The sequence below is a fragment of the Oncorhynchus nerka genome, linkage group LG24 (assembly GCF_034236695.1).
Source record: "Oncorhynchus nerka isolate Pitt River linkage group LG24, Oner_Uvic_2.0, whole genome shotgun sequence".
Taxonomy (NCBI): domain Eukaryota; kingdom Metazoa; phylum Chordata; class Actinopteri; order Salmoniformes; family Salmonidae; genus Oncorhynchus; species Oncorhynchus nerka.
This window is the reverse complement of record NC_088419.1, coordinates 93,828,894-93,854,214: the sequence shown is the minus strand read 5'-3', so window position 1 is coordinate 93,854,214 and position 25,321 is coordinate 93,828,894. Positions and strand designations below refer to the sequence as shown.

Sequence of the window (25,321 nt, the reverse complement as noted above, 5' to 3'; positions counted from 1 at the left end):
TAGAGCCATACAGTTCCGTGTTCAATATAACCATTTAGCTCAGTGTTCCATATAACCATTTAGCTCAGTGTTCAATTGAGCCATACAGCTCAGTAACCATATAACTCAGTGTTCAGTAGAGCCATATTACACACAAATAAACACAAATGTAAAGGGATGAATAGAATATGTACATATAAATATATGGATGAACGAAGGCCGTGCGGCATAGACAAGATGCAGTTGATGTCATAGAGTACAGTATATACATATGAGATGAGTAATGTAGGATATGTAAACATTATATAAAATGGCTTTATTTAAAGTGACTAGTGATACATTTATTAAGTCAATTTATTTAGTGGCCAGAGATTTGAGTCTGTTTGTTGGCAGCAGCCTCTCCATGTTAGTGATGGCTGTTTAACAGTCCACTACCCACAGGACATCCCAGATGGCCTTGAGATAGAAGCTGTTTTTCAGTCTCTCGGTCCCAGCTTTGATGCACCTGTACTGACCTCGCCTTCTGGATGGTAATGGGGTGAACAGGCATTCTAAACTCAGCAACAACAAAAAAACGTTCTCTCACTGTCAACTGTGTTTATTTTCAGCAAATTTAACATGTGTAAATATTTGTTTGAAAATAACAAGAATCAGCAGCTGAGACTTATAAACTGAACAAGTTCCACAGACATGTGACTAACAGAAATGGAATAATGTGTCCCTGAACAAAGGGGGGGTCAAAACCAAAAGTAACAGTCAGTATCATGTGTGGCTACCAGCTGCATTAAGTACTGCAGTGCATCTCCTCCTCATGGACTGCACCAGATTTGCCAGTTCTTGCTGTGAGATGTTACCCCACTCTTCCACCAAGGCACCTGCAAGTTCCCGGACAGATTGCCTGCAATGACAACAAGCTCAGTCCGATGATGCTGTGACACACCGCCCCAGACCATGACGGACCCTCCACCTCCAAATCGATCCCGCTCCAGAGTACAGGCTTCGGTATAACGCTCATTCCTTCAACGATAAATGTGAATCCGACCATCACCCCTGGTGAGACAGAACTGCGACTCGTCAGAGATGAGCACTTTTTGCCAGTCCAGTCTGGTCCAGCGACGGTGGGTTTGTGCCCATAGGCAACATTTTTGCCGGTGATGTCTGGTGAGGACCTGCCTTACAAAAGCCCTCCGTCCAGCCTCTCTCAGCCTATTGCGGACAGTCTGAGCACTGATGGAGGGATTGTGCGTTCCTGGTGTAACTTGGGCAGTTGTTGTTGCCATCCTGTACCTGTCCCGCAGGTGTGATGTTTGAATGTACCAATCCTGTGCAGATGTTGTTACACGTGGTCTGCCACGGCGAGGACGATCAGCTGTCCGTCCTGTCTCCCTGTAGCCCTGTCTGAGGCATCTCACAGTACAGACATTGCAATTTACTGCCCTGGCCACATCTGCAGTCCTCATGCCTCCTTGCAGCATGCCTAAGGCACGTTCACGCAGATCAGCAGGGACCCTGGGCATCTTTCTTTTGGTGTTTTTCAGAGTCAGTCCAAAGGCTTCTTAGTGTCCTAAGTTTTCATAACTGTGACCTTAGTTAACTACCGTCTGTAAGCTGTTAGTGTCTTAATGATCGTTCCACAGGTGTTTGTTCATTAATTGTTTATGGTTCATTGAACATGCATGGAAAACAGTGTTTAAACCCTTTACAATCAAGATCTGTGAAGTTATTTGGATTTTTACGAATTATCTTTGGAAGACAGGGTCCTGAAAAAGAGACGTTTCTGTTTTCTGAGTTTACTTACTTTACAGAGTAGCATTAAAAAGTTTGCGTTTTGACCACGTGCTTTAAGACCCTAACGGCGTTCCATAGTCTACGCGGGTGAGATTCTCAATTCCTGTTGCTGGTCAACGCGCCTGTAATTTTATGTTTTGTGAGTTCCGTTATTCATAATCGCTATTCATAATGACTTGCCGAAGAGGAGCTCTCATTGTGCTCGAAGGAGTGGACAAGGCAGGAAAAACAACACAATGTAACAAGCTTGTCCAAGCACTGCAGGATAGCGGGCGGCAAACTGAAATGATGAAATTTCCGGGTAAATGAACTTTATTATCCGTGGCTGCTAATTCATCAAAATGAAATGTATTTTTCTCATAATTGTGTTTGAATCCGCTTTGATTGCAAATTTACCTAGACGAAAATATATGTGGATTATACAAACTAATTTTGCCTTGCCCGGTTCCCCCGGCTGGGTGGAGTTTGGTCCACATGGCGATGCAAAATTAATTCGTCTTTGACTACATTCTCTTCCTGTATTACTCTTGTTTGTACAGAAAGAACTACAAAGATCGGCCAGCTGATCAACTCCTATCTGGAGAACAAAAGCAACCTGGAGGACCATACAGTACACCTGCTGTTCTCTGCCAACCGATGGGAACTCGTGTAATACTCTAATATACAGAGGCATTGATCATTAAATAAGATACATGCTTGCATATTTGAGCCTGCCAAAAGTTTGGACACCTCTACTCATTCAAGGGTTTTTCTTTATTTTTTACTATTTTCTTCATTGTATAATAATAGTGAAGACATCAAAACTATGAAATAACACATATGGAATCATGTAGTAACCAAAATAATGATAAACAGATCAAAACATATTTTTGATTTGTCAAAGTAGCCACCCTTTGCCTTGATGACAGCTTTACACACTCTTGGCATTCTCTCAACCAGCTTCACCTAGAATGCTTTTCCAACAGTCTTCAAGGAGTTCCCACATATGCTGAGCACTTGTTGGCTGCTTTTCCTTCACTCTGCGGTCCAACTCATCCCAAACCATCTCAATTGGTTTGAGGTTGGGTGATTGTGGAGGCCAGATCACCTGATGCAGGACTCCATCACTCTCCTTCTTGGTCAAATAGCCCTTACACAGCCTGGTGGTAGGTTGGGTCATTGTCCGGTTGAAAAACAAATTAATGAGTAGGCGTGTCCCAACTTTTGACTGGTATAGTGCATTTGGAAAGTATTCAAACCCCTTGACTATTTCAACATTTTGTTATAGCCTTATTCTAAAATGAATTAAATTGTTAATTTTCCTCATCAATATACACACAATACCCCATAATGACAAAGCAAAAACAGCTTTTTAGAATTTGTATTTAAAAAACTGAAATAAGGAAAGAGGGATACCAATTGTACAACTGAATGCCTTCAACTGAAATGTGTCTTCCACATATCAAATCTGCAGGCTAAATTTAAATCTAGACTTGGTTTCCTCTATCGTAATCACTCTTCTTTCACCCCAGCTGCCAAACTAACCCTGATTCAGATGACCATCCTACCCATGCTAGATTACGGAGACATTACTAGATCGGCAGGTAAGGGTGCTCTCGAGCAGCTAGATGTCCTTTACCATTCGGCCATTAGATGTGCCACCAATGCTCCAACCCCTCTGACACATCACTGCACTCTATACTCCTCTGTAAACTGGTCATCTCTGTGTACCCGTTACAAGACCCACTGGTTGATGCTTATTTAGAAAACACTCTTAGGCCTCACTCCCCCCTATCTGAGATATCTACTGCAGTCCTCATCCTCCAAATACAACACCCGTTCTGCCAGTCATCTTCTGTTAAAGCTGTTACAGGTTCCCAAAGCACACACATCCCTGAGTCGCTCGTCTTTTCAGTTCGTTGCAGCTAGTGACTGGAACGAACACTCAAACTGGACAGTTTTATCTTAATCATGGACACTCTTACTGACCGTTGTGGCTGCTTTGCATGATGTATTGTTGTCTCTACCTTCTTGCCCTTTGTGCTGTTGTCGGTGCCCAATAATGTTTGTACCATGTTTTGTGCTGCTACCATGTTGTGTTGCTAGCATGCTGTGTTGTCATGTGTAGCTGCCTTATGTTGTTGTCTTAGGTCTCTTTATGTAGTGTTGTCTCGTCGTGATGTGTGTTTTGTCCTATATTTATATATATTTGTTATTTTTAATCCCAGCCCCCGTCCCCGCAGGAGGCCTTTTGGTAGGCCGTCATTATAAATAAGAATTTGTTCTTAACTGACTTGCCTAGTTAAATTATAAAAAATAATCCTCATTTAACCCAACCCCTCTGAATCAGAGAGGTGCGGAGAGGGCTGCCTTAAATCGGCATCTACGGCGCTCGGGGAACAGTGGGTTAACTGCCTTGTTCAGGGGCAGATCTTTACATAATCTGCTCAGGGATTCGATCCAGTCCAACACTCTAACCACTAGGCTACCTGCATGACATTTACATAAGTATTTACTCAGTAGTTTGTTGAAGCACCTTTGGCAGCGATTACAACCTTGATTCTTCTTGGGTATGGCCCTACAAGCTTGGCACATGTGTATTTGGGGAGTTTCTCCCATTATTTTCTGCAGATCCCCTCAAGCTCTGTCAGGTTGTTGTCCTGTTGGAAGGTGAACCTTCACCCCAGCCTGAGGTCCTGAGCGCTCTGGGGCAGGTTTTCATCAAGGAGCTCTCTGTACTTTGCTCTGTTTTAGGTGCCTTTTGGCAAACTCCAAGCGGGCTGTCGTGCCTTTTACTGAGGAGTGGTTTCTGTCTGGCCACTCTACCATAATGGCCTGATTGGTGGAGTGCTGCAGAGATGGTTGTCCTTCTGGAAGGTTCTCTTTCAGACTGACCATCTGTTTCTTGCTCACCTCCCTGACCAAGGCCCTTCTCCCCCGATTGTTCAATTTGGCCGGGCAGCCAGCTCTAGGAAGAGTCTTGGTGGTTCCAAACTTCTTCCATCTAAGAATGATGGAGGCCGCTGAGTTCTTGGGGACCTTCAATGCTGCAGCAATCTTTGCTACCCTTCCCCAGATCTGTGCCTCGACACAATCCTGTCTTGGAGCTCTACGGACAATCCCTTTGACCTCATGGCTTGGTTTTTGCTCTGACATGCACTGTCAACTGTGGGACCTTATATAGACAGGTGTGTGCCTTTCTAAATCATGTCCAATCAATTGAATTTACCACAGATAGACTCCAAGTTGTAGGAACATTTCAAGGATGATCGATGGAAACAGGATGCACCTGAGTTCAATTTCAAGTCCCTTTCAAGGGTCTGAATACTAATATAAAATATGTCTTTATTTTTTTTAACCTTTATTTAACTAGGCAAGTCAGTTAAGAACAAATTCTTATTTTCAATGACGGCCTAGAAACAGTGGGTTAACTACTTAATAAATTAGCTAAATTTTCTAAACCTGTTTTTGCTTTGTCATTATGGGGTTATTGTGTGTAGATTTATTATTTATTTTTTTTTATCCATTTTTAGAATAAGGCTGTAACGTAACAAAATGTTGAAAAGGTCAAAGGGTCTGAATACTTTCTGAAGGCACTGTATATTCTGCCATTGAGCTAAGAAAGAATTTTGCCATTCTAATTCCAATTTCCTGCATTCTGCTATGGCTAATGCTGTGTTCTTTTCAGTCAACATAATACTATTAATGTACTAATAAAGAGTACTAATAATGTAGTCTTTAATTTGTTTTTTTGAATGTTCAAGTCTTTCTGAGTAGCTAGGTTAGTATACAATTGGCGACACATTTTCATGCAAAATAAAAAAATCTGTATCAAGAAAATATGCACCTTTTCCCACCAGTTGTTTCCACCAAACTGACTTGTATTTTATCTTGGTAATTTTTTGTTTATAGAGGTTATATTATTAAAAAAATATATATATATATATATATATATATACACAAATATATATATACACTGCCTACAGAAATGATTCAAACTCCTTGACTTTTTCCCACATGATGTTGTGTTACGGCCTGAATTTAAAATGGATTAACACTTTTTATGAATTTTTAATTAAAAATGAAATGTATTTAATCCCTTTTATGGCAAGCCTAAACAATTTCAGGAGTAAAAATTGTTGCATGGACTCTGTGTGCAAAGATACAGGCGTCCTGACTAACTCAGTTTACCGCTCAGGGATTTCACCATGAAATCAGAGTTTAATGGCTGTGATAGGAGAAAACTGAAGATGGCTCAACATTGTAGTTACTCCACAACACTAACCTAATTGACAGTGAAAAGAAGGAAGCCTGTACAGAATAAAAAATATTCCAAAACATGCATCCTGTTTGCAACAGGGCGCTCAAGTAATACTGCAAAGCCTGTGAGTCCTGAATACAAAGTGTTATGTTTGGGGCAAATCCATATTTTCAAGCATAGTGGTGGCTGCATCATGTTATGGGTGTGCTTGTAATCATTAAGGACTGGGGAGTTTTTCAGGATAAAAAAAATAAATGGAATGGAGCTAAACACAGGCAAAACCCTAGAGAAAAACACTGTTTCAATCTGCTTTCTACTAGACACTGGGAGATTAATTCACTTTTTAGCAAGACAATAACCGAAAACACAAGGCCAAAGTCTACACCGGAGTTGCTCATCAAGAAGACCGTGAATGTTCCTGAGTGGCTGAGTTAGTTTGGACTTAAATCTATTTTTGAAAATCTATGGCAATACTTAAATGGCTGTCTAGCAATGATCAACAACCAAATTGAGCTTGAAGAATTTTGAATATAATAATGGGCCAATATTTTACATCCATGGTGTGTAAAGGTCTTAGAGATTTACCCAGAAAGACTCACAGCTGTAATCGCAGCCAAAGGTGATTCTAAACATATTAACTCGGGTGTGAATAATTATGTAAATGAGAGATTTAATTTTCAATAAATTAGCAACAAAAATATGTTAAAACCTTGTCATAGGGTATTGTGTGTAGGTGGGTGAGAATGATTGTTTTCACCTTGTCATAGGGTATTGTGTGTAGGTGGGTGAGAATTATTGTATTCACCTTGTCATAGGGTATTGTGTGTAGGTGGGTGAGAATTATTGTATTCACCTTGTCATAGGGTATTGTGTGTAGGTGGGTGAGAATTATTGTATTCACCTTGTCATAGGGTATTGTGTGTAGGTGGGTGAGAATGATTTTATTCACCTTGTCATAGGGTATTGTGTGTAGGGGGGTGAGAATGATTTTATTTAATCCATTTTGAATTCTGGCTGTAACAACAATGTGAAATAAGACAAAGGTTATTTATACATAAGGTACTGTATAGGTTCATTATGTTTTCTACATCATTTATATTTAATTTGTCATTTAATGTTACATTGGAAGAGTTTTTTCCATCCCGAAAAAAAAAAAAATCAAATATATATTTATCTTTTAAAAAATAATTTTTTTACAGATTGGATTTAGGAGAACTGGGGGGAAAAAATGCATAGGTGGCCGGCCCAAGGGTTAAAATGGCAAAAACATTTAGATGATGTGTTATTAGATGTGGTTGAGCTGCCACACTGTCTTAAGGAGTAGGACATGATGTGTTATTAGATGTGGTTGAGCTGCCACACTGTCTTAAGGAGTAGGACATGATGTGTTATTAGATGTGGTTGTATGTCTGGGTCCTTTTCCCTCCAGGCCTCTGATGAAGGAGAAGTTGGAGCAGGGCATCAATCTGGTGGTGGATAGATACGCCTTCTCTGGAGTGGCCTTCACCAGCGCCAAGCCTGTGAGTTCATTAAGACATTACACACACCTCTCACCAGAGCCAAGCCTGTGAGTTCATTAAGACATTACACACACCGCTCACCAGCGCCAAGCCTGTGAGTTCATTAAGACATTACACACAGCTCTGACCAGGGCCAAGCCTGTGAGTTCATTAGAACAATACACACAGCTCTCACCAGAGCCAAGCCTGTGAGTTCATTAGGACAATACACACAGCTCTCACCAGGGCCAAGCCTGTGAGTTCATTAGGACAATACACACAGCTCTCACCAGGGCCAAGCCTGTGAGTTCATTAGAACAATACACACAGCTCTCACCAGCGCCAAAACCTGTTCTGTATGTACTGTCTGTGGTTACCCCAATCGCATTTTGCTCTGCCTGAAGTACCCCCTCCTGCAGTGTTGTCGTACTCCAGTCCACACATTGAGTGTGTCGGTCTTGTCTCAGTTTGGAATACATTTGTACTCTGTCTTGACTTGGTCTCGGACAGTGAGGACTCGACGTTTCTTCCCAAGACCAGTGGCGTAAATCAAACTCATTATCAGCTTCCAGTCAGTCGGCACATAGAAGCGCTTCACCGGGCCAAATATATGCACTCCTTTCTTGAAATATATCTTATCACCTATTGAAACCTGGGGTTTCTACTTTCATTGAAAAATAGCCTCAAACTTTGGCTGAATTTGCTTGACTCGCTGTTGGGGAAGACGGGGGAAATTGTAACAGTCGTTACATCTATTATAGACATGTTTGTGCAGTGGAGAACCTATTGGACCTAGGCCTTCAGTGTGTGAACCTATTGGACCTAGGCCTGCAGTGGTGAACCTATTGGACCTAGGCCTGCAGTGGTGTACCTACTGGACCTAGGCCTGCAGTGGTGAACCAATTGGACCTAGGCCTGCAGTGGTGAACCTACTGGACCTAGGCCTGCAGTGGTGTACCTATTGGACCTAGGCCTGCAGTGGAGAACCAATTGGACCTAGGCCTGCAGTGGTGAACCTACTGGACCTAGGCCTGCAGTGGTGTACCTACTGGACCTAGGCCTGCAGTGGTGTACCTACTGGACCTAGGCCTGCAGTGGTGTACCTACTGGACCTAGGCCTGCAGTGGTGTACCTACTGGACCTAGGCCTGCAGTGGTGTACCTACTGGACCTAGGCCTGCAGTGGTGTACCTGACCTAGGCCCAGGCCTGCAGTGGTGTACCTACTGGACCTAGGCCTACAGTGGTGTACCTACTGGACCTAGGCCTGCAGTGGTGTACCTACTGGACCTAGGCCTGCAGTGGTGTACCTACTGGACCTAGGCCTGCAGTGGTGTACCTACTGGACCTAGGCCTACAGTGCCTGCAGTGCAGTGGTGTACCTACTGGACCTAGGCCTGCAGTGGTGTACCTACTGGACCTAGGCCTACAGTGGTGTACCTACTGGACCTAGGCCTGCAGTGGTGTACCTACTGGACCTAGGCCTGCAGTGGTGTACCTACTGGACCTAGGCCTACAGTGGTGAACCTATTGGTTCAGGTATTGAAAAAGTCTGTTTCTTAGTCTTGGGTTAGTTTGCTATTTGCGATGCTCAATCCAGTCATCATTCACTGTTTGGATGAATAAAGGCTTTAACAAACAAACTTTCACAATTAAATGTTGACGGTAATGTTAGCTTACCTGACAAAACGATTTCATGCTGAGCTGTGTCCATGGGGAGGACATTTTGTTTTGCTCAATTGAATTAAAGGGCAACTACACTCGCCAAAAAATATATAACATTTTTTATTTATCCCAGACCTGAAAAATAGTCTCCTGACAGTTTAACCATTGTTGTGGACTTAGAACATTTGTCTTTTTTTGTCTGAATCTGAAAAATCTATAGGAAAACAGGATACCTTCACCAGGCACCACTGCATAGGGCCGATGGAAAGACAGTCCATTCACCAGGCACCACTGCATAGAGCCGATGGAAAGACAGTCCATTCACTCTGACACAAGTTCCTATGCCATAACGAACAAGTTCATGTTTGTCTGCCGAGCAGGGTTTCAGTCTGGACTGGTGTATGAATCCTGACATGGGGCTGCCTAAGCCAGACCTTGTGATGTTCCTGCAGCTCAGCCCGTCTGAGGCCGCCCAGCGGGGTCAGTTTGGGACAGAGAGATATGAGACCACCGTGTTTCAGAAGGCCGTTCAGCAGAAGTTTGAACTTCTGATGAAGGACCCCTCTGTCAAGTGGCAGGTAAGAAGCCGTGTCCTGATTCTCCACACTTCCTATGTTTGCACTTTCACACTCCCCATCATTTTTAACCTTTATTTAACTAGGCAAGTCAGTTAAGAACACATTCTTATTTTCAATGACGGCCTAGGAACAGTGGGTTAACTGCCTGTTCAGGGGCAGAACGACAGATTAGTACCTTGTCAGCTCGGGGATTTGAACTTGCAACCTTCCGGTTACTAGTCCAATGCTCTAACCACTAGGCTACCTGCTCTAACCACTAGGCTTCCTGTCTCTAACCACTAGGCTACCTGTCTCTAACCACTAGGCTTCCTGTCTCTAACCACTAGGCTACCTACTCTAACCACTAGGCTACCTGTCTCTAAACACTAGGCTACCTGTCTCTAACCACTAAGCTACCTGTCTCTAACCACTAGACTACCTGTCTCTAACCACTAGACTACCTGTCTCTAACCACTAGGCTACCTGCTCTAACCACTAGGCTACCTGCTCTAACCACTAGGCTACCTGCTCTAACCACTAGGCTACCTGCTCTAACCACTAGGCTGCCTGCTCTAACCACTAGGCTGCCTGCTCTAACCACTAGGCTACCTGCTCTAACCACTAGGCTACCTGTCTCTAACCACTAGGCTACCTGTCTCTAACCACTAGACTACCTGCTCTAACCACTAGGCTACCTGCTCTAACCACTAGGCTACCTGCTCTAACCACTAGGCTACCTGCTCTAACCACTAGGCTACCTGTCTCTAACCACTAGGCTACCTGTCTCTAACCACTAGACTACCTGTCTCTAACCACTAGGCTACCTGCTCTAACCACTAGGCTACCTGCTCTAACCACTAGGCTACCCTGCCGCCCATTGATTTAACAATGGTGGAAACACCCCTCCAACCGATGCCTACACCTATCCAATACTTTATAATCTATTAATGGGAGTGTGCAAGTGCACACTGGTAGAATGTGGAGATTTGGCCATTGGTTTCTCCAAACATGATGTGACATTGTGGTCTTCAATGGGAAATTCACCCAAGATATTGTTGTCATCTCCTAGGTGATTGATGCAGCCAGGAACATTGAAGATGTGCACGCTGACATTAAGAACCACAGTGTTGATGCCATCAATGCAGCCGAGAATGAGCCAATCGGGGAGCTGTGGAAGGAGCCTAGACGAGTAGACCCAATTTATCCTCTGTTAGATTCCTCCTAACAGTGCCTAGTACACAAGGAGAAGTCAGAGGGGGTAAAAGACTTGAATATGAAACTGCAAACTGTATGTTACGATATTTAAGTGCGTATAGTCAACTCTTTCAAATCATTATTTCACAACAACAAAAAACACAAACAAGTAAAGTAAATAAATGTCCAAGCTGTAAATTTATTTCTTATTTTGTCCTTATTAACATTTCAAATAGTCTGTTCATCATTCATCTTGGTGAATTGAGGAAAATCAATGTTTTGTACAGAGAGATGTAACGTGACAACGATACTCTGAATGAACAAGATAATCTATTTGGATCAGCGAATTTCACTCAACCAAATGTTGGTGTTCATCCGTTAATACAGAGACTTCAGATATCAGTGACCTAAGCAATAAGTATAGTAGTAAACCGTTACGGATTAAACACTAGTCAACTGTGTTATGGAAACTCAGCTTTTTAATGGGGAGGGGGCGGGGTCAAGGCACCATATCACTAGAAATATTTCCTTTTTAAGTGTTAAGACTTAATGGAGACATGTGAAGATGTCCTGAAAGCTCCCACTGCCCTTGTATCACCACCTCCTAGCAAGGAGTCTCCTCATTGGACACAGGGCAGTCAGTGGCTGTTCAGAAGACAACTGTGTTGACACATCACTACGCCATCGTTGCCAGGCTGGCTAGTGATGTTGTTGTTATCGCCTGTCCCCTATGGCTTCCCTTCTGATACAGAGCAGAATCGTTTGGGGTTCTGCCGGGACATATGACTGCATTCGATCATCACAGGGACAGAATTTCAAACTCTTCATCCTCAGAATCAAAGAACCGCTCCAACCTATCAGAGTCTGAGAAATCTAGGAGGGGGAGAAATAATGGATTGATCAACAGTATCACAACGTCTGTAAAGAGAAATTAATCACCTCAGACAACACATTAAATCACTTCATTGTCCGACCCAGATTTAGGCGAGGATTCGATCAAAGGCGTGTTGTAGATGAGCACACAGCGCTTGGCATTCAAAGGTCATTCACACTTTACCTGACGTCGGCAGGGATAATTGGCTTTAAAAGGCGCTTGTTGACAACGCACCTCTGACTGAATCCCAGCCTCAATCTGTAAAGAGAACTAAAATCACAATATCCCTTCCTCGACCCCCCCATACAGGTCAAGAGAATGTAGGTCAAGTGTTTTGATGTTTACCAGGGTTGAGGTTGAGTACATCTACAGAACAGGCGAAGTGAGATGGTTGACAGTCTATCAGTTCAAACATGGGCAGGCCTGCTCTAGTGTGGGACAACTGAAGAAAGACAGAAAAATAATGATTAGTTCACCCTGGGAGAATTGCAAGGAGTCGATGCTCGCAGGACCTGACACCCCGAACCACAACAAAACCACTGCCCCAATGAAGTAACAGTTATCTAACCAGGTTGACCCATTTCAGGTTAAAAATAACATTTTTCTTTTTTCAGCCGGGGACAACTGACACCCCTAACGGTTCTGAAAATAGGTTTAGTGCCGAGGTGAATTGAAAATCTCCTATATTTGTATCCCTTTGATGAAACGTCGTACAGTACCTTTCGGAAGCGCATACACCAGTCATCAAAGTCGTCCTCCGTTCTGCAGAAGAAACCCTGGGGTCAGAAAAAAAAGGACAAACATCTGATTTACTGTGTCAACAAAACAAAACACTAATGTCTAGAACTGAAATCCCGCCTAACCACAATGTAGAGAGGCAACATTTAGTCAATTCACTTCAAATAGTGCTCAGCAAAACAAAACACTAATGTCTAGAACTGAAATCACGCCTAACCACAACGTAGAGAGGCAACTTTTAGTCAATTCACATCAAATAGTGCTCAGCAAAACAAAACACTAATGTCTAGAACTGAAATCACGCCTAACCACAACGTAGAGAGGCAACTTTTAGTCAATTCACATCAAATAGTGCTCAGCAAAACAAAACACTAATGTCTAGAACTGAAATCACGCCTAACCACAACGTAGAGGCAACTTTTAGTCAATTCACTTCAAATAGTGCTCAGCAAAACAAAACACTAATGTCTAGAACTGAAATCACGCCTAACCACAACGTAGAGAGGCAACGCTTAGTCAATTCACTTCAAATAGTGGTGAGCAAAACACTATTTAGCTAAATGCTATCTTTAAGATATACCTGCTGCTTGGGAAAAGTGTACGCAAGCTGAAGTAGTATTGCTCTACCTTTGACCTCATAGCCCTAAGTGTCTGGTTCTCTTACCACTGCGATGGAGGGGTCTATTTCACAGATGTGCATGCGGCACGGCGGGTGCTGACAGTGGTAAGTGTCGTCTGGGACCTGGCTGTCCTCACAGGGCTCTACCGCAGGCTGGGTGGTGTGGGGGTCCAGGTAGATCAGCTCTTCTCCTGGGGGGGCCAGATGCAGGACAACAAGCTCTACTTATAGCAGAACGAGACCATTCAACAGAGCCATTGAAGCTCGACTTTTAGCTCCTAGTGAGCAGAGGGTCGCAATAGTGCAAAGCATGAAGTATCTATTTTAACTAGAGGAGACCATAGACTGGATATAAATAACTAGAGGAGACTAGACTGGATATAAATAACTAGAGGAGACCATAGACTGGATATAAATAACTAGAGGAGACTATAGACTGGATATAAATAACTAGAGACCATAGACTGGATATAAATAACTAGAGACTATAGACTGGATATAAATAACTAGAGACTATAGACTGGATATAAATAACTAGAGACCATAGACTGGATATAAATAACTAGAGTCTATAGACTGGATATAAATAACTAGAGGAGACCATAGACTGGATATAAATAACTAGAGGAGACCATAGACTGGATATAAATAACTAGAGGAGACTATAGACTGGATATAAATAACTAGAGGAGACCATAGACTGGATATAAATAACTAGAGACTATAGACTGGATATAAATAACTAGAGGAGACCATAGACTGGATATAAATAACTAGAGGAGACCATAGACTGGATATAAATAACTAGAGACCATAGACTGGATATAAATAACTAGAGGAGACCATAGACTGGATATAAATAACTAGAGGAGACCATAGACTGGATATAAATAACTAGAGGAGACTATAGACTGGATATAAATAACTAGAGGAGACTATAGACTGGATATAAATAACTAGAGGAGACCATAGACTGGATATAAATAACTAGAGGAGACCATAGACTGGATATAAATAACTAGAGGAGACTATAGACTGGATATAAATATCTAGAGACCATAGACTGGATATAAATAACTAGAGGAGACTATAGACTGGATATAAATAACTAGAGGAGACTAGACTGGATATAAATAACTAGAGGAGACCATAGACTGGATATAAATAACTAGAGGAGACATAGACTATAAATAATAGACTGGATATAAATAACTAGAGGAGACCATAGACTGGATATAAATAACTAGAGGAGACTATAGACTAGACTGGATATAAATAACTAGAGAGACCATAGACTGGATATAAATAACTAGAGGAGACCATAGACTGGATATAAATAACTAGAGGAGACCATAGACTGGATATAAATAACTAGAGACCATAGACTGGATATAAATAACTAGAGGAGACCATAGACTGGATATAAATAACTAGAGACCATAGACTGGATATAAATAACTAGAGACCATAGACTGGATATAAATAACTAGAGGAGACTATAGACTGGATATAAATAACTAGAGACTATAGACTGGATATAAACAACTAGAGACCATAGACTGGATATAAATAACTAGAGGAGACCATAGACTGGATATAAATAAAAGGAGACTAGACTGGATATAAATAACTAGAGGAGACCATAGACTGGATATAAATAACTAGAGACTATAGACTGGATATAAACAACTAGAGACCATAGACTGGATATAAATAACTAGAGGAGACTATAGACTGGATATAAATAACTAGAGGAGACCATAGACTGGATATAAATAACTAGAGGAGACCATAGACTGGATATAAATAACTAGAGACCATAGACTGGATATAAATAACTAGAGGAGACTATAGACTGGATATAAATAACTAGAGGAGACCATAGACTGGATATAAATAACTAGAGGAGACCATAGACTGGATATAAATAACTAGAGGAGACCATAGACTGGATATAAATAACTAGAGACCATAGACTGGATATAAATAACTAGAGGAGACCATAGACTGGATATAAATGAATGACTAGAGGAGACCATAGACTGGATATAAATAACTAGAGACCATAGACTGGATATAAATAACTAGAGGAGACTATAGACTGGATATAAATAACTAGAGGAGACCATAGACTGGATATAAATAACTAGAGGAGACCATAGACTGGATATAAATAACTAGACTGGATATAAATAACTAGAGGAGACTATAGACTGGATATAAATAACTAGAGGAGACCATAGACTGGATATAAATAACTAGAGGAGACCATAGACTGGATATAAATAACTAGAGGAGACTATAGACTGGATATAAATAACTAGAGACCATAGACTGGATATAAATAACTAGAGGAGACCATAGACTGGATATAAATAACTAGAGGAGACCATAGACTGGATATAAATAACTAGAGGAGACCATAGACTGGATATAAATAACTAGAGGAGACCATAGACTGGATATAAATAACTAGAGGAGACTATAGACTGGATATAAATAACTAGAGGAGACCATAGACTGGATATAAATAACTAGAGGAGACTATAGACTGGATATAAATAACTAGAGGAGACCATAGACTGGATATAAATAACTAGAGGAGACTATAGACTGGATATAAATAACTAGAGGAGACCATAGACTGGATATAAATAACTAGAGGAGACCATAGACTAGATATAAATAACTAGAGGAGACCATAGACTGGATATAAATAACTAGAGGAGACCATAGACTGGATATAAATAACTAGAGGAGACCATAGACTGGATATAAATAACTAGAGACCATAGACTGGATATAAATAACTAGAGGAGACCATAGACTGGATATAAATAACTAGAGGAGACTATAGACTGGATATAAATAACTAGAGGAGACCATAGACTGGATATAAATAACTAGAGGAGACCATAGACTGGATATAAATAACTAGAGGAGACTATAGACTGATAAATAATAGAGTAGACTGATATAAATAACTAGAGACATAGACTGGATATAAATAACTAGAGGAGACCATAGACTGGATATAAATAACTAGAGGAGACTGAGACCAGACTCCGATAAAATAACTAGAGGAGACTGACTGGATATACAAGAGACTAGAGAGGGGACTATAGACTGGCTATAAATAACTAAAGAGACCATTAGACTGGATATAAATAACTAGAGGAGACCATAGACTGATATAAATAACTAGAGGAGACCATAGACTGATATAAATAACTAGAGGAGAGGATAACTTGAGTAGACTGGATATAAATAACTAGAGGAGACCATAGACTGGATATAAATAACTAGAGACCATAGACTGATATAAATAACTAGAGGAGACCATAGACTGGATATAAATAACAGAGGAGACCATAGACTGGATATAAATAACTCAGAGGAGAGACTGGATATAAATAGAGGAGGATATACTGATATAAATAACTAGAGGAGACCAGACTGGATATAAATAACTAGAGACCATAGACTGGATATAAATAACTAGAGGAGACCATAGACTGGATATAAATAACTAGAGGAGACCATAGGAATATAAATAACTAGAGAGACCATAGACTGGATATAAATAACTAGAGGAGACCTTAGACTGGATATAAATAACTAGAGAGACCACTGGATATAAATAGACTGGATATAAATAACTAGAGGAGACTAGACTGGATATAGATAACTAGAGGAGAGACTATAAATAACTAGAGGAGACCATAGACTGATATAAATAACTAGAGGATCCTATAGACTGGATATAAATAACTAGAGACAATAGACTGCATCTAAATAACTTTAGAGGAGACATAGAGAAGGATTGGATATAAATAACTAGAGGAGAAAAATAAACTGAGACCATAGACTGGATATAAATAACTAGAGACCCATAGTACTAGATGTTAAATAACTAGAGGAGACCATAGACTGGATATAAATAACTAGAGGAGACTATAGACTGATATAAATGAGAGACCATAGACTGGATATAAATAACTAGAGGAGACCATAGACTGATATAAATAACTAGAGGAGACCATCAGACTGGATATAAATTAGAGGAGACCATAGACTGGATATAAATAACTAGGAGGAGATAAATTAGAGGAGACCCTGGGATATAAAGGACTAGAGGAGACCATAGACTGGATATAAATAACTAGAGACCATAGACTGGATATAAATAACTAGAGGAGACCATAGACTGGATATAAATAACTAGAGGAGACTATAGACTGGATATAAATAACTAGAGGAGACCATAGACTGGATATAGATAACTAGAGGAGACCATAGACTGGATAGTGTACAGAACATAGCCTATGAAGTAATGTTAGTGTACAGGACATACCAACATAGCCTATGAAGTAATGGGCACTGTTGGGTTTCCCTCCGATGACACCCAGGGACTGGGGCAGCTGAAAGCACTGCTGTGAACAAGAGACACAGAGAGAGGGGACAGATTGACCTGGCTGTATACACGTAAAAAATATCATTACACTTTAGTTTCATTGGTGAATATTAGCCTGGCCCCAGATACGTTTGTGTTATATAGCCAACTCTCATGGCATGACAACAACCGAAGGAGTTGGTAAGACAGCACAAACAAACAGATCTGGCACCAAGCTCTTTCTCTCTGGCCCACCTTCAGGGTCTCGATGTAGGCCTCGTTGATATCGCTTAGGCCCAGCCTGAGAGGAATGAGGAGGAGCAGGGGGTTCCAGAGAGCCGTCTCCTCCTCAGCCAGGGCGCAGGCCCCCTCCAGGCAGCCGTTACGCTCTGACACACCCCCCTGGAGATCCACACACGCTGCTCCACCATAGTCCAGCCAGGGCATACACAACCGCTCTGAGGAGAACAGCAACGTTACAAACAGTGTCTTCGGGAAAGTATTCAGACCCCTTGACTTTTTCCACATTTTGTTACATTACAGCCTTATTCTAAAAAAGGATTAAATATATTTTTTTCCCCTCATCAATCTACACACAATACATTTACATTACATTTAAGTCATTTAGCAGACGCTCTTATCCAGAGCGACTTACAAATTGGTGCGAATGACATCCAGTGGAACAGCCACTTTACAATAGTGCATCTAAATCTTTTAAGGGGGGGGGGGGGGGGTGAGAAGGATTACTTTATCCTATCCTATCAATGAAAAATAAACTGAAATATCACATTTTCATAAGTATTCAGACCCTTTACTCAGTACTTTGTTGAAGCACCTTTGGCAGCGATTACAGCCTTGAGTGTTCTTGGGTATGACGCTACAAGCTTGGCGCACATGTATTTAGGGAGTTTCTCCCATTCTTCTCTGCAGATCCTCTCAAGCTCTGTCAGGTTGGATGGTGAGCATCGCTACACAGCTATTTTCAGGTCTCCAGAGATGTTAGATTGGGGTCTGGGCTATGGCTGGGCCACTCAAGGACATTCAGAAACTTGTCCCGAAGCCACTCCTGCATTGTCTTGGCTGTGCGCTTAGGGTCGTTGTCCTGTTGGAACTTGAACCTTCGCCCCCGTCTGAGGTTCTGTGCACTTTATAGCAGGTTTTCATCAAGGATCTTTCTGTACTTTGCTCCGTTCATCTTTGCCTCAATCCTGACTAGTCTCCCCGTCCCTGTCGCTGAAAAACATCCCCACAGCATGATGCCGCCACCACCATGCTTCACCGTAGGGATGGTGCCAGGTTTCCTCCAGGCGTGACGCTTGGCATTCAGGCCAAAAAGTTCAATCTTGGTTTCATCAGACCAGAGAATCTTGTTTCTCATGGTCAGAGTCCTTTAGGTGCCTTTTGGCAAACTGCAAGCGGGCTGTCATGTGCTTCCGTCTGGCCATTCTACCATAAAGGCCTGATTGGTGGAGTGCTGCAGAGATGGGAGAACCTCGAACAAGGATAACCATCTCCACAGAGGAACTCAGGCGCTCTGTCAGAGTGACCATCGGGGTTGTTGGTCACCGTTTGTTTTAATATACATTTGCAAAAATGTCTTAAAACCTGTTTTCGCTTTACCATTATGGGGTATTGTGTGTTGATTGATGAGGGGAAAAAAATATTAGATCAATTTTAGAATAAGGCTGTAACGTAAACAAAACGTGGAAAAAGTCAAGAGATCCTTGTACACGTCTATACATACACAACCACTCTGGGGAACAGGATAGGAGGTCAGCTTGAATTACAGTCTAGCTCACTCGTCTCAATAGTCTGTTCCCATCTACTGTTATGGCAGAGATTGGTCCATGAAAGCCCTTGGTATTCTGGACTACACGCAATACAGAACTGGATGAATGCTAACATGAGTAGGACTAACAGTTGATGGCCCCCTCCTCTTTAACCATGTATGAGTGGGACTAACAGTTGATGGCCCCTCTTTAACCATGTATGAGTAGGACTAACAGTTGATGGCCCCTCCTCTTTAACCATGTATGAGTAGGACTAACAGTTGATGGCCCCCTCCTCTTTCACCATGTATGAGTGGGACTAACAGTTGATGGCCCCTCCTCTTTCACCATGTATGAGTGGGACTAACAGTTGATGGCCCCTCTTTAACCATGTATGAGTGGGACTAACAGTTGATGGCCCCTCTTTAACCATGTATGAGTAGGACTAACAGTTGATGGCCCCTCCTCTTTAACCATGTATGAGTGGGACTAACAGTTGATGGCCCCTCCTCTTTAACCATGTATGAGTAGGACTAACAGTTGATGGCCCCTCTTTAACCATGTATGAGTGGGACTAACAGTTGATGACCCCCTCCTCTTTAACCATGTATGAGTAGGACTAACAGTTGATGGCCCCTCTTTAACCATGTATGAGTGGGACTAACAGTTGATGACCCCTCCTCTTTAACCATGTATGAGTGGGACTAACAGTTGATGGCCCCCTCCTCTTTAACCATGTATGAATAGGACTAACAGTTGATGGCCCCTCTTTAACCATGTATGAGTAGGACTAACAGTTGATGGCCCCTCCTCTTTAACCATGTATGAGTAGGACTAACAGTTGATGGCCCCCTCCTCTTTCACCATGTATGAGTGGGACTAACAGTTGATGGGCCCTCTTTAACCATGTATGAGTAGGACTAACAGTTGATGGCCCCTCTTTAACCATGTATGAGTGGGACTAACAGTTGATGGCCCCTCTTTAACCATGTATGAGTAGGACTAACAGTTGATGGCCCCTCCTCTTTAACCATGTATGAGTGGGACTAACAGTTGATGGCCCCTCCTCTTTAACCATGTATGAGTGGGACTAACAGTTGATGGCCCCTCCTCTTTAACCATGTATGAGTAGGACTAACAGTTGATGGCCCCTCCTCTTTAACCATGTATGAGTAGGACTAACAGTTGATGGCCCCTCTTTAACCATGTATGAGTAGGACTAACAGTTGATGGCCCCTCCTCTTTAACCATGTATGAGTAGGACTAACAGTTGATGGCCCCTCCTCTTTAACCATGTATGAGTAGGACTAACAGTTGATGGCCCCTCCTCTTTAACCATGTATGAGTGGGACTAACAGTTGATGGCCCCTCCTCTTTAACCATGTATGAGTAGGACTAACAGTTGATGGCCCCTCCTCTTTAACCATGTATGAGTAGGACTAACAGTTGATGGCCCCTCCTCTTTAACCATGTATGAGTGGGACTAACAGTTGATAGCCCCTCCTCTTTAACCATGTATGAGTAGGACTAACAGTTGATGGCCCCTCCTCTTTAACCATGTATGAGTAGGACTAACAGTTGATGGCCCCTCCTCTTTAACCATGTATGTTCTATAGATTGACGAGGCACTGTGTTAATCCTGTAGTACCATGACTGTGTTCACTACTCACTGATCTCTTCGATCACCACAGTGTTGTCCATAGCAACGTGTACAGCCAGGCGACTCCACGAGTCAAACACAGCTAGTTTCCTGAGGGGCGAGACCGGTGATATTCAACACAGTGTAGCAGTCATAGCCTGAGTGCCAGTCTGTTTGTGCTAATGCCAATGTCTGGCTTTACAATGACAGCAATGCATATTGGCAAGAGCACACACAGAGATCTGGGACCAGGCTAGTGCAGTCATCATCTGTACCACAGAGTTGGTCATTATCTAGACTGGAGACTGTACTTACTTCAGTACCTGTGCCACTGTGTTGGGTCCGTACCACTGGCCTATAGACTTCCCCTCCCCGACTCCCATCTGGGCTGCAGTACACAGACAACTGATGTTAGTGCCATCCTAATAATGATGTCATCATAGGCTGCAGTACACAGATGTTTTATCCTAATAATGATGTCATCTGGGCTGCAGTACACAGATGTTATATCCTAATAAAGATAGATGCCACTGATGTCATCATAGTAAATATAGTGTAATGCTATTGGTGTCAGAAATACTACCCATTCCTTTCTGAATATATAAAGTATGACCGTCTCAAGACGTGCATCGTCGTATAAGATTTTACAAGTCAGTATTCACCGATTTGATGTAAAGAATAGTAGCCGTCTTTCTTGTCAAGGAAGGCGTTGAGGATACCGATGTAGTCTTCTCTCTGAGACTGGCTCCTCACCCATCTCCAGTCTGCTTAACAAACGTACCATTATCAATGGCTGGTTGAAACCTCTTTGTACAGAACACATAGTACAAGTGCAACAAGAGATTTGTATCACAACAGCGCCTGAGATTATTTGGTGAAGTACATTTGATAACTTGAATAACAGAAGTTAAATGTTGATGGGTACACACAATAAAACTAGCTGCTTTAGGGAACAGATTACGGCACAGGATTTAGAAAAGCAGTCATTCATACCTCGGCCTAGATGCCTGCGGACCAGGGCCTCGCCTAGGATCATCTGTCCACATCGCAGCATGCAGCCCCAGCCTGTGTCGGATGTAGGCCCTGTCCCTCCTGGAACACATTGAAACAATCTGCACCTGATAGGCTAATCTTATTGGCGTATATAATCAAAGTGCTATGGTACTGTAGGTGTATCAGTAATGTCCTAGGGTTTATTCTGTGGCCTGCTACAGTAGGTTTAGGCTACTCACCAATCTGCACCTCATAGTGCTATGGTACTGTAGGCATATCAGTAATGTCCTAGGGTTTACTCTGTGGCCTGCTACAGTAGGTATGGTACTGTAGGTGTATCAGTAATGTCCTAGGGTTTACTCTGTGGCCTGCTACAGTAGGTATGGTACTGTAGGTGTATCAGTAATGTCCTAGGGTTTACTCTGTGGCCTGCTACAGTAGGTATGGTACTGTAGGTGTATCAGTAATGTCCTAGGGTTTACTCTGTGGCCTGCTACAGTAGGTATGGTACTGTAGGTGTATCAGTAATGTCCTAGGGTTTACTCTGTGGCCTGCTACAGTAGGTTTAGGCTACTCACCAATGGGCGGGAAGTTTTTTCTGTAGGTGAACCATAGTCGTGAAGTGACATGTGAAAGAATGTCTTCCTTTTCTGGATGAGCAAAGACAATGAGTTAGCTAAGAAGCTTCTGCTGCAGTCTACTGTCACAATCATCGACATCTCTAACATACATATACTGGGGCAGTCTACTGTCACCATCGTCGACATCTCTAACACACATATACTGGGGCAGTCTACTGTCACCATCGTCGACATCGCTAACACACATATACTGGGGCAGTCTACTGTCACCATCGTTGACATCTCTAACACACATATACTGGGGCAGTCTACTGTCACCATCGTCGACATCTCTAACACACATATACTGGGGCAGTCTACTGTCACCATCGTCGACATCTCTAACACACATATACTGGGGCAGTCTACTGTCACCATCGTCGACATCTCTAACACACATATACTGGGGCAGTCTACTGTCACCATCGTCGACATCTCTAACACACATATACTGGGGCAGTCTACTGTCACCATCGTCGACATCTCTAACACACATATACTGGGGCAGTCTACTGTCACCATCATCGACATCTCTAACACACATATACTGGGGCAGTCTACTGTCACCATCGTCGACATCTCTAACACACATATACTGGGGCAGTCTACTGTCACCATCGTCGACATCTCTAACACACATATACTGGGGCAACAGTACACCCGTTTTATGATCCCATGTCTTCAGTACCTGTGAGTGCATTGAATTCTTTCCCCAAGATCCACACTGGCTCTGAGGTCTCTGGAAAATCGTCAAACTCTCCAAAGCCAAGTGTGTCGTATGTGAGAGTAGCTGAAATATAAAAGTGCATCTGATTCAGAACACCTTGTTACATGGCTCTCACACACACACTTGAACAAGGAATCATTAATGAACACATTCCTAATATTGAGTTGCACCACTCCCTTTTGCCCTCAAAACAGCCTCAATTTGTCGGGGCATGGACTCTACAAGGTGTCGAAAGCGTTCCACAGGGATGCTGGGCCATGTTGACTCCAACGTTTCCCACAGTTGTGTCAAGTTGGCTGGATGTCCTTTGGGTGGTGGACCATTCTTGATACACACAGGAAACTGTTGAGTGTGAAAAACCCAGCAGCGTTGCAGTTCTTGACACAAACCGGTGAACCCGGCACGTACTAACATACCCCTTTCGAAGGCTCTTAAATCTTTTGTCTTGCCCATTCACCCTCTGAATGTCACACAAACACAATCTCAATTGTTTCAAGGGTTAAAAATCCTTCTTTAACCCGTCTCCTCCCCTTCATGTACACTGATTGAAGTGGATTTAACAAGTGACATCAATAAGGGATCATAGCTTTCGCCTGTCAGGCTATGTCATAGAATGAGCATGTTGTACACTCAGTGTATATTTATTTCAGTAACAGGACGAGTAGATAGCTAGCTTCAAGCACTGCAAAACATACTCAATGCAGATTGACAGTTGAGCTTGCTGGCTAGCTAGCCAAAGATGGGATTGCGACAGAGAATGACATTGCAAATACAGATTTGGCTTGCTAGCTACGTGACCATCCTTTCTGCAGTTGTTGGTAGGTAGCTAGTTCGTTTTCTAGTGACACTGGACAATAACGTTATGTTACATGGGTATAGACGACAAAAGATGATTTGTCTTGGGAGTCAGGGACCCAATTATGCTAACGTTAAACTGATGTCAAGGACAGAACATAGACGCAGCTAAACATGGGGTTTATTTCACCTTAGTTTCGTTGTTTTCAGTCAAAAATATAATGATTGCTAGGTTAGCTAGCTAGTTCACCAGCAAAATGTTTTATATAATCTACCAAACTGACATCTGCTGATTTTAGCCTGTCTGTCTGTTAGCTAGTAACAGTATCTGCCTAACAGACAAGCTAAGACTATTTTGATTCACATTCAAAATAGATGTAAACCTCAACTGATGTACAAATTGGAATCCATTATGGAATAGCTAAATATGCCGTGCCTTTGTTCAGTGACTCTAAAACACAAAAGTGTTAAATCATTGTTTCCTTAATTAAGAAATCTTTCCTACCTGCATCCATCCTGACAGTTCTTCACCCTATCTTGTTGTTGTTGTTGGCCCGTCCAGCAGTGTGAAATATCATACGGCCAATGAGAATTCAATACTGCCGAAATCGCCTTGCAGTATCCAATAGGATTTCCTGTTTTGGGCGGGGCAACTATTTCGTCCAATAAGAAGCCGCCGGACTCATTTTAGGCGGAACATTTTCACAGATCTGTTGGTGTTGATTAGGGTGCAAGGAAAGCAATTTCAACGCGCTTTCTTTGCCACTTATAGTATGAAGATCAGCGAAATTTGGCAAACTGACTGCCTTGTCAGCCCAAGAACAACTAAAGTAAACAGGAAAGTCAGAGAAGAAAGGAATTTGTCCAACGTGTCCGTCCCGTGATCACTTGTTTACGGTCATGGCTAGTTGGGTTATAGATTATGTCACACTGACGTCAAAAATGTATTTTTGTTATGGTATTTTAGCTAACTCTAACCATATTCCTAACCTTAATCTAATTTCTCATAACCTGCTGCGTAAATTCTCCTAACCTGCTACGAAAAGACAATTCTGTAAAATATTGACATAAACTGTATCCCTTCTAGACAAAATTATTGTTTACCTCGTTCCCCTCAGTTTTCAACTCACCTGTAATAGTTTTATTATTATTTTATTATTATTATTTATTATTAATATTTATTGATTTGTGTTGAGCCAATAAATAACGACTCATTATTATTTGAATATCAGTC

The 25,321-nt window shown here is 42.1% G+C and overlaps 2 protein-coding genes across 3 annotated transcripts; one reads left to right on the top strand and one right to left on the bottom strand.

Moving 5' to 3' along the window:
* Window positions 1–1,825: 1,825 nt before the first annotated feature.
* Window positions 1,826–11,122, top strand: dtymk (deoxythymidylate kinase (thymidylate kinase)). The gene is made up of 5 exons (XM_029648115.2): window positions 1,826–2,068; window positions 2,307–2,415; window positions 7,437–7,527; window positions 9,550–9,747; window positions 10,796–11,122. Exons 1-5 carry the CDS (start codon window positions 1,939–1,941, stop codon window positions 10,949–10,951), a joined length of 684 nt encoding a protein of 227 aa, XP_029503975.1. The 5' UTR covers window positions 1,826–1,938; the 3' UTR covers window positions 10,952–11,122.
* LOC115119338 (cysteine protease ATG4B-like) lies at window positions 11,100–24,916 on the bottom strand. Of its 2 annotated transcripts, XM_065009341.1 has the most exons (13): window positions 24,593–24,916; window positions 23,254–23,355; window positions 22,524–22,595; window positions 21,946–22,044; window positions 21,615–21,716; window positions 21,268–21,340; window positions 20,984–21,063; window positions 17,800–18,002; window positions 17,506–17,584; window positions 13,197–13,342; window positions 12,514–12,570; window positions 12,140–12,236; window positions 11,100–11,793 (listed from the first exon to the last, which is right to left on the bottom strand). In XM_065009341.1, the coding sequence occupies exons 1-13, from the start codon at window positions 24,600–24,602 to the stop codon at window positions 11,720–11,722; spliced, it is 1,194 nt and encodes a 397-aa protein (XP_064865413.1). In that variant the 5' UTR covers window positions 24,603–24,916; the 3' UTR covers window positions 11,100–11,719. The 2 variants fall into 2 exon arrangements, with proteins under 2 accessions (XP_064865413.1, XP_064865412.1); XM_065009340.1 differs by lacking the exon at window positions 24,593–24,916 and having other exon boundaries at window positions 23,254–23,389.
* Between the last annotated feature and the right edge of the window lie 405 nt (window positions 24,917–25,321).

Coding starts and splice junctions, on each gene's coding strand:
- dtymk (XM_029648115.2), top strand. CDS start 1,939: ATGACTTGCCGAAGAGGAGCTCTCATTGTGCTCGAAGGAGTGGACAAG. Junction 2,416..7,436: donor GCCAACCGATGGGAACTCGT/GTAATACTCTAA, acceptor TTTTCCCTCCAG/GCCTCTGATGAAGGAGAAGT. Junction 9,748..10,795: donor ACCCCTCTGTCAAGTGGCAG/GTAAGAAGCCGT, acceptor GTCATCTCCTAG/GTGATTGATGCAGCCAGGAA.
- LOC115119338 (XM_065009340.1), bottom strand. CDS start 23,374: ATGCACTTTTATATTTCAGCTACTCTCACATACGACACACTTGGCTTT. Junction 22,596..23,253: donor AGAATTCAATGCACTCACAG/GTACTGAAGACA, acceptor TTGCTCATCCAG/AAAAGGAAGACATTCTTTCA. Junction 21,717..21,945: donor CCGCAGGCATCTAGGCCGAG/GTATGAATGACT, acceptor TTTGTTAAGCAG/ACTGGAGATGGGTGAGGAGC.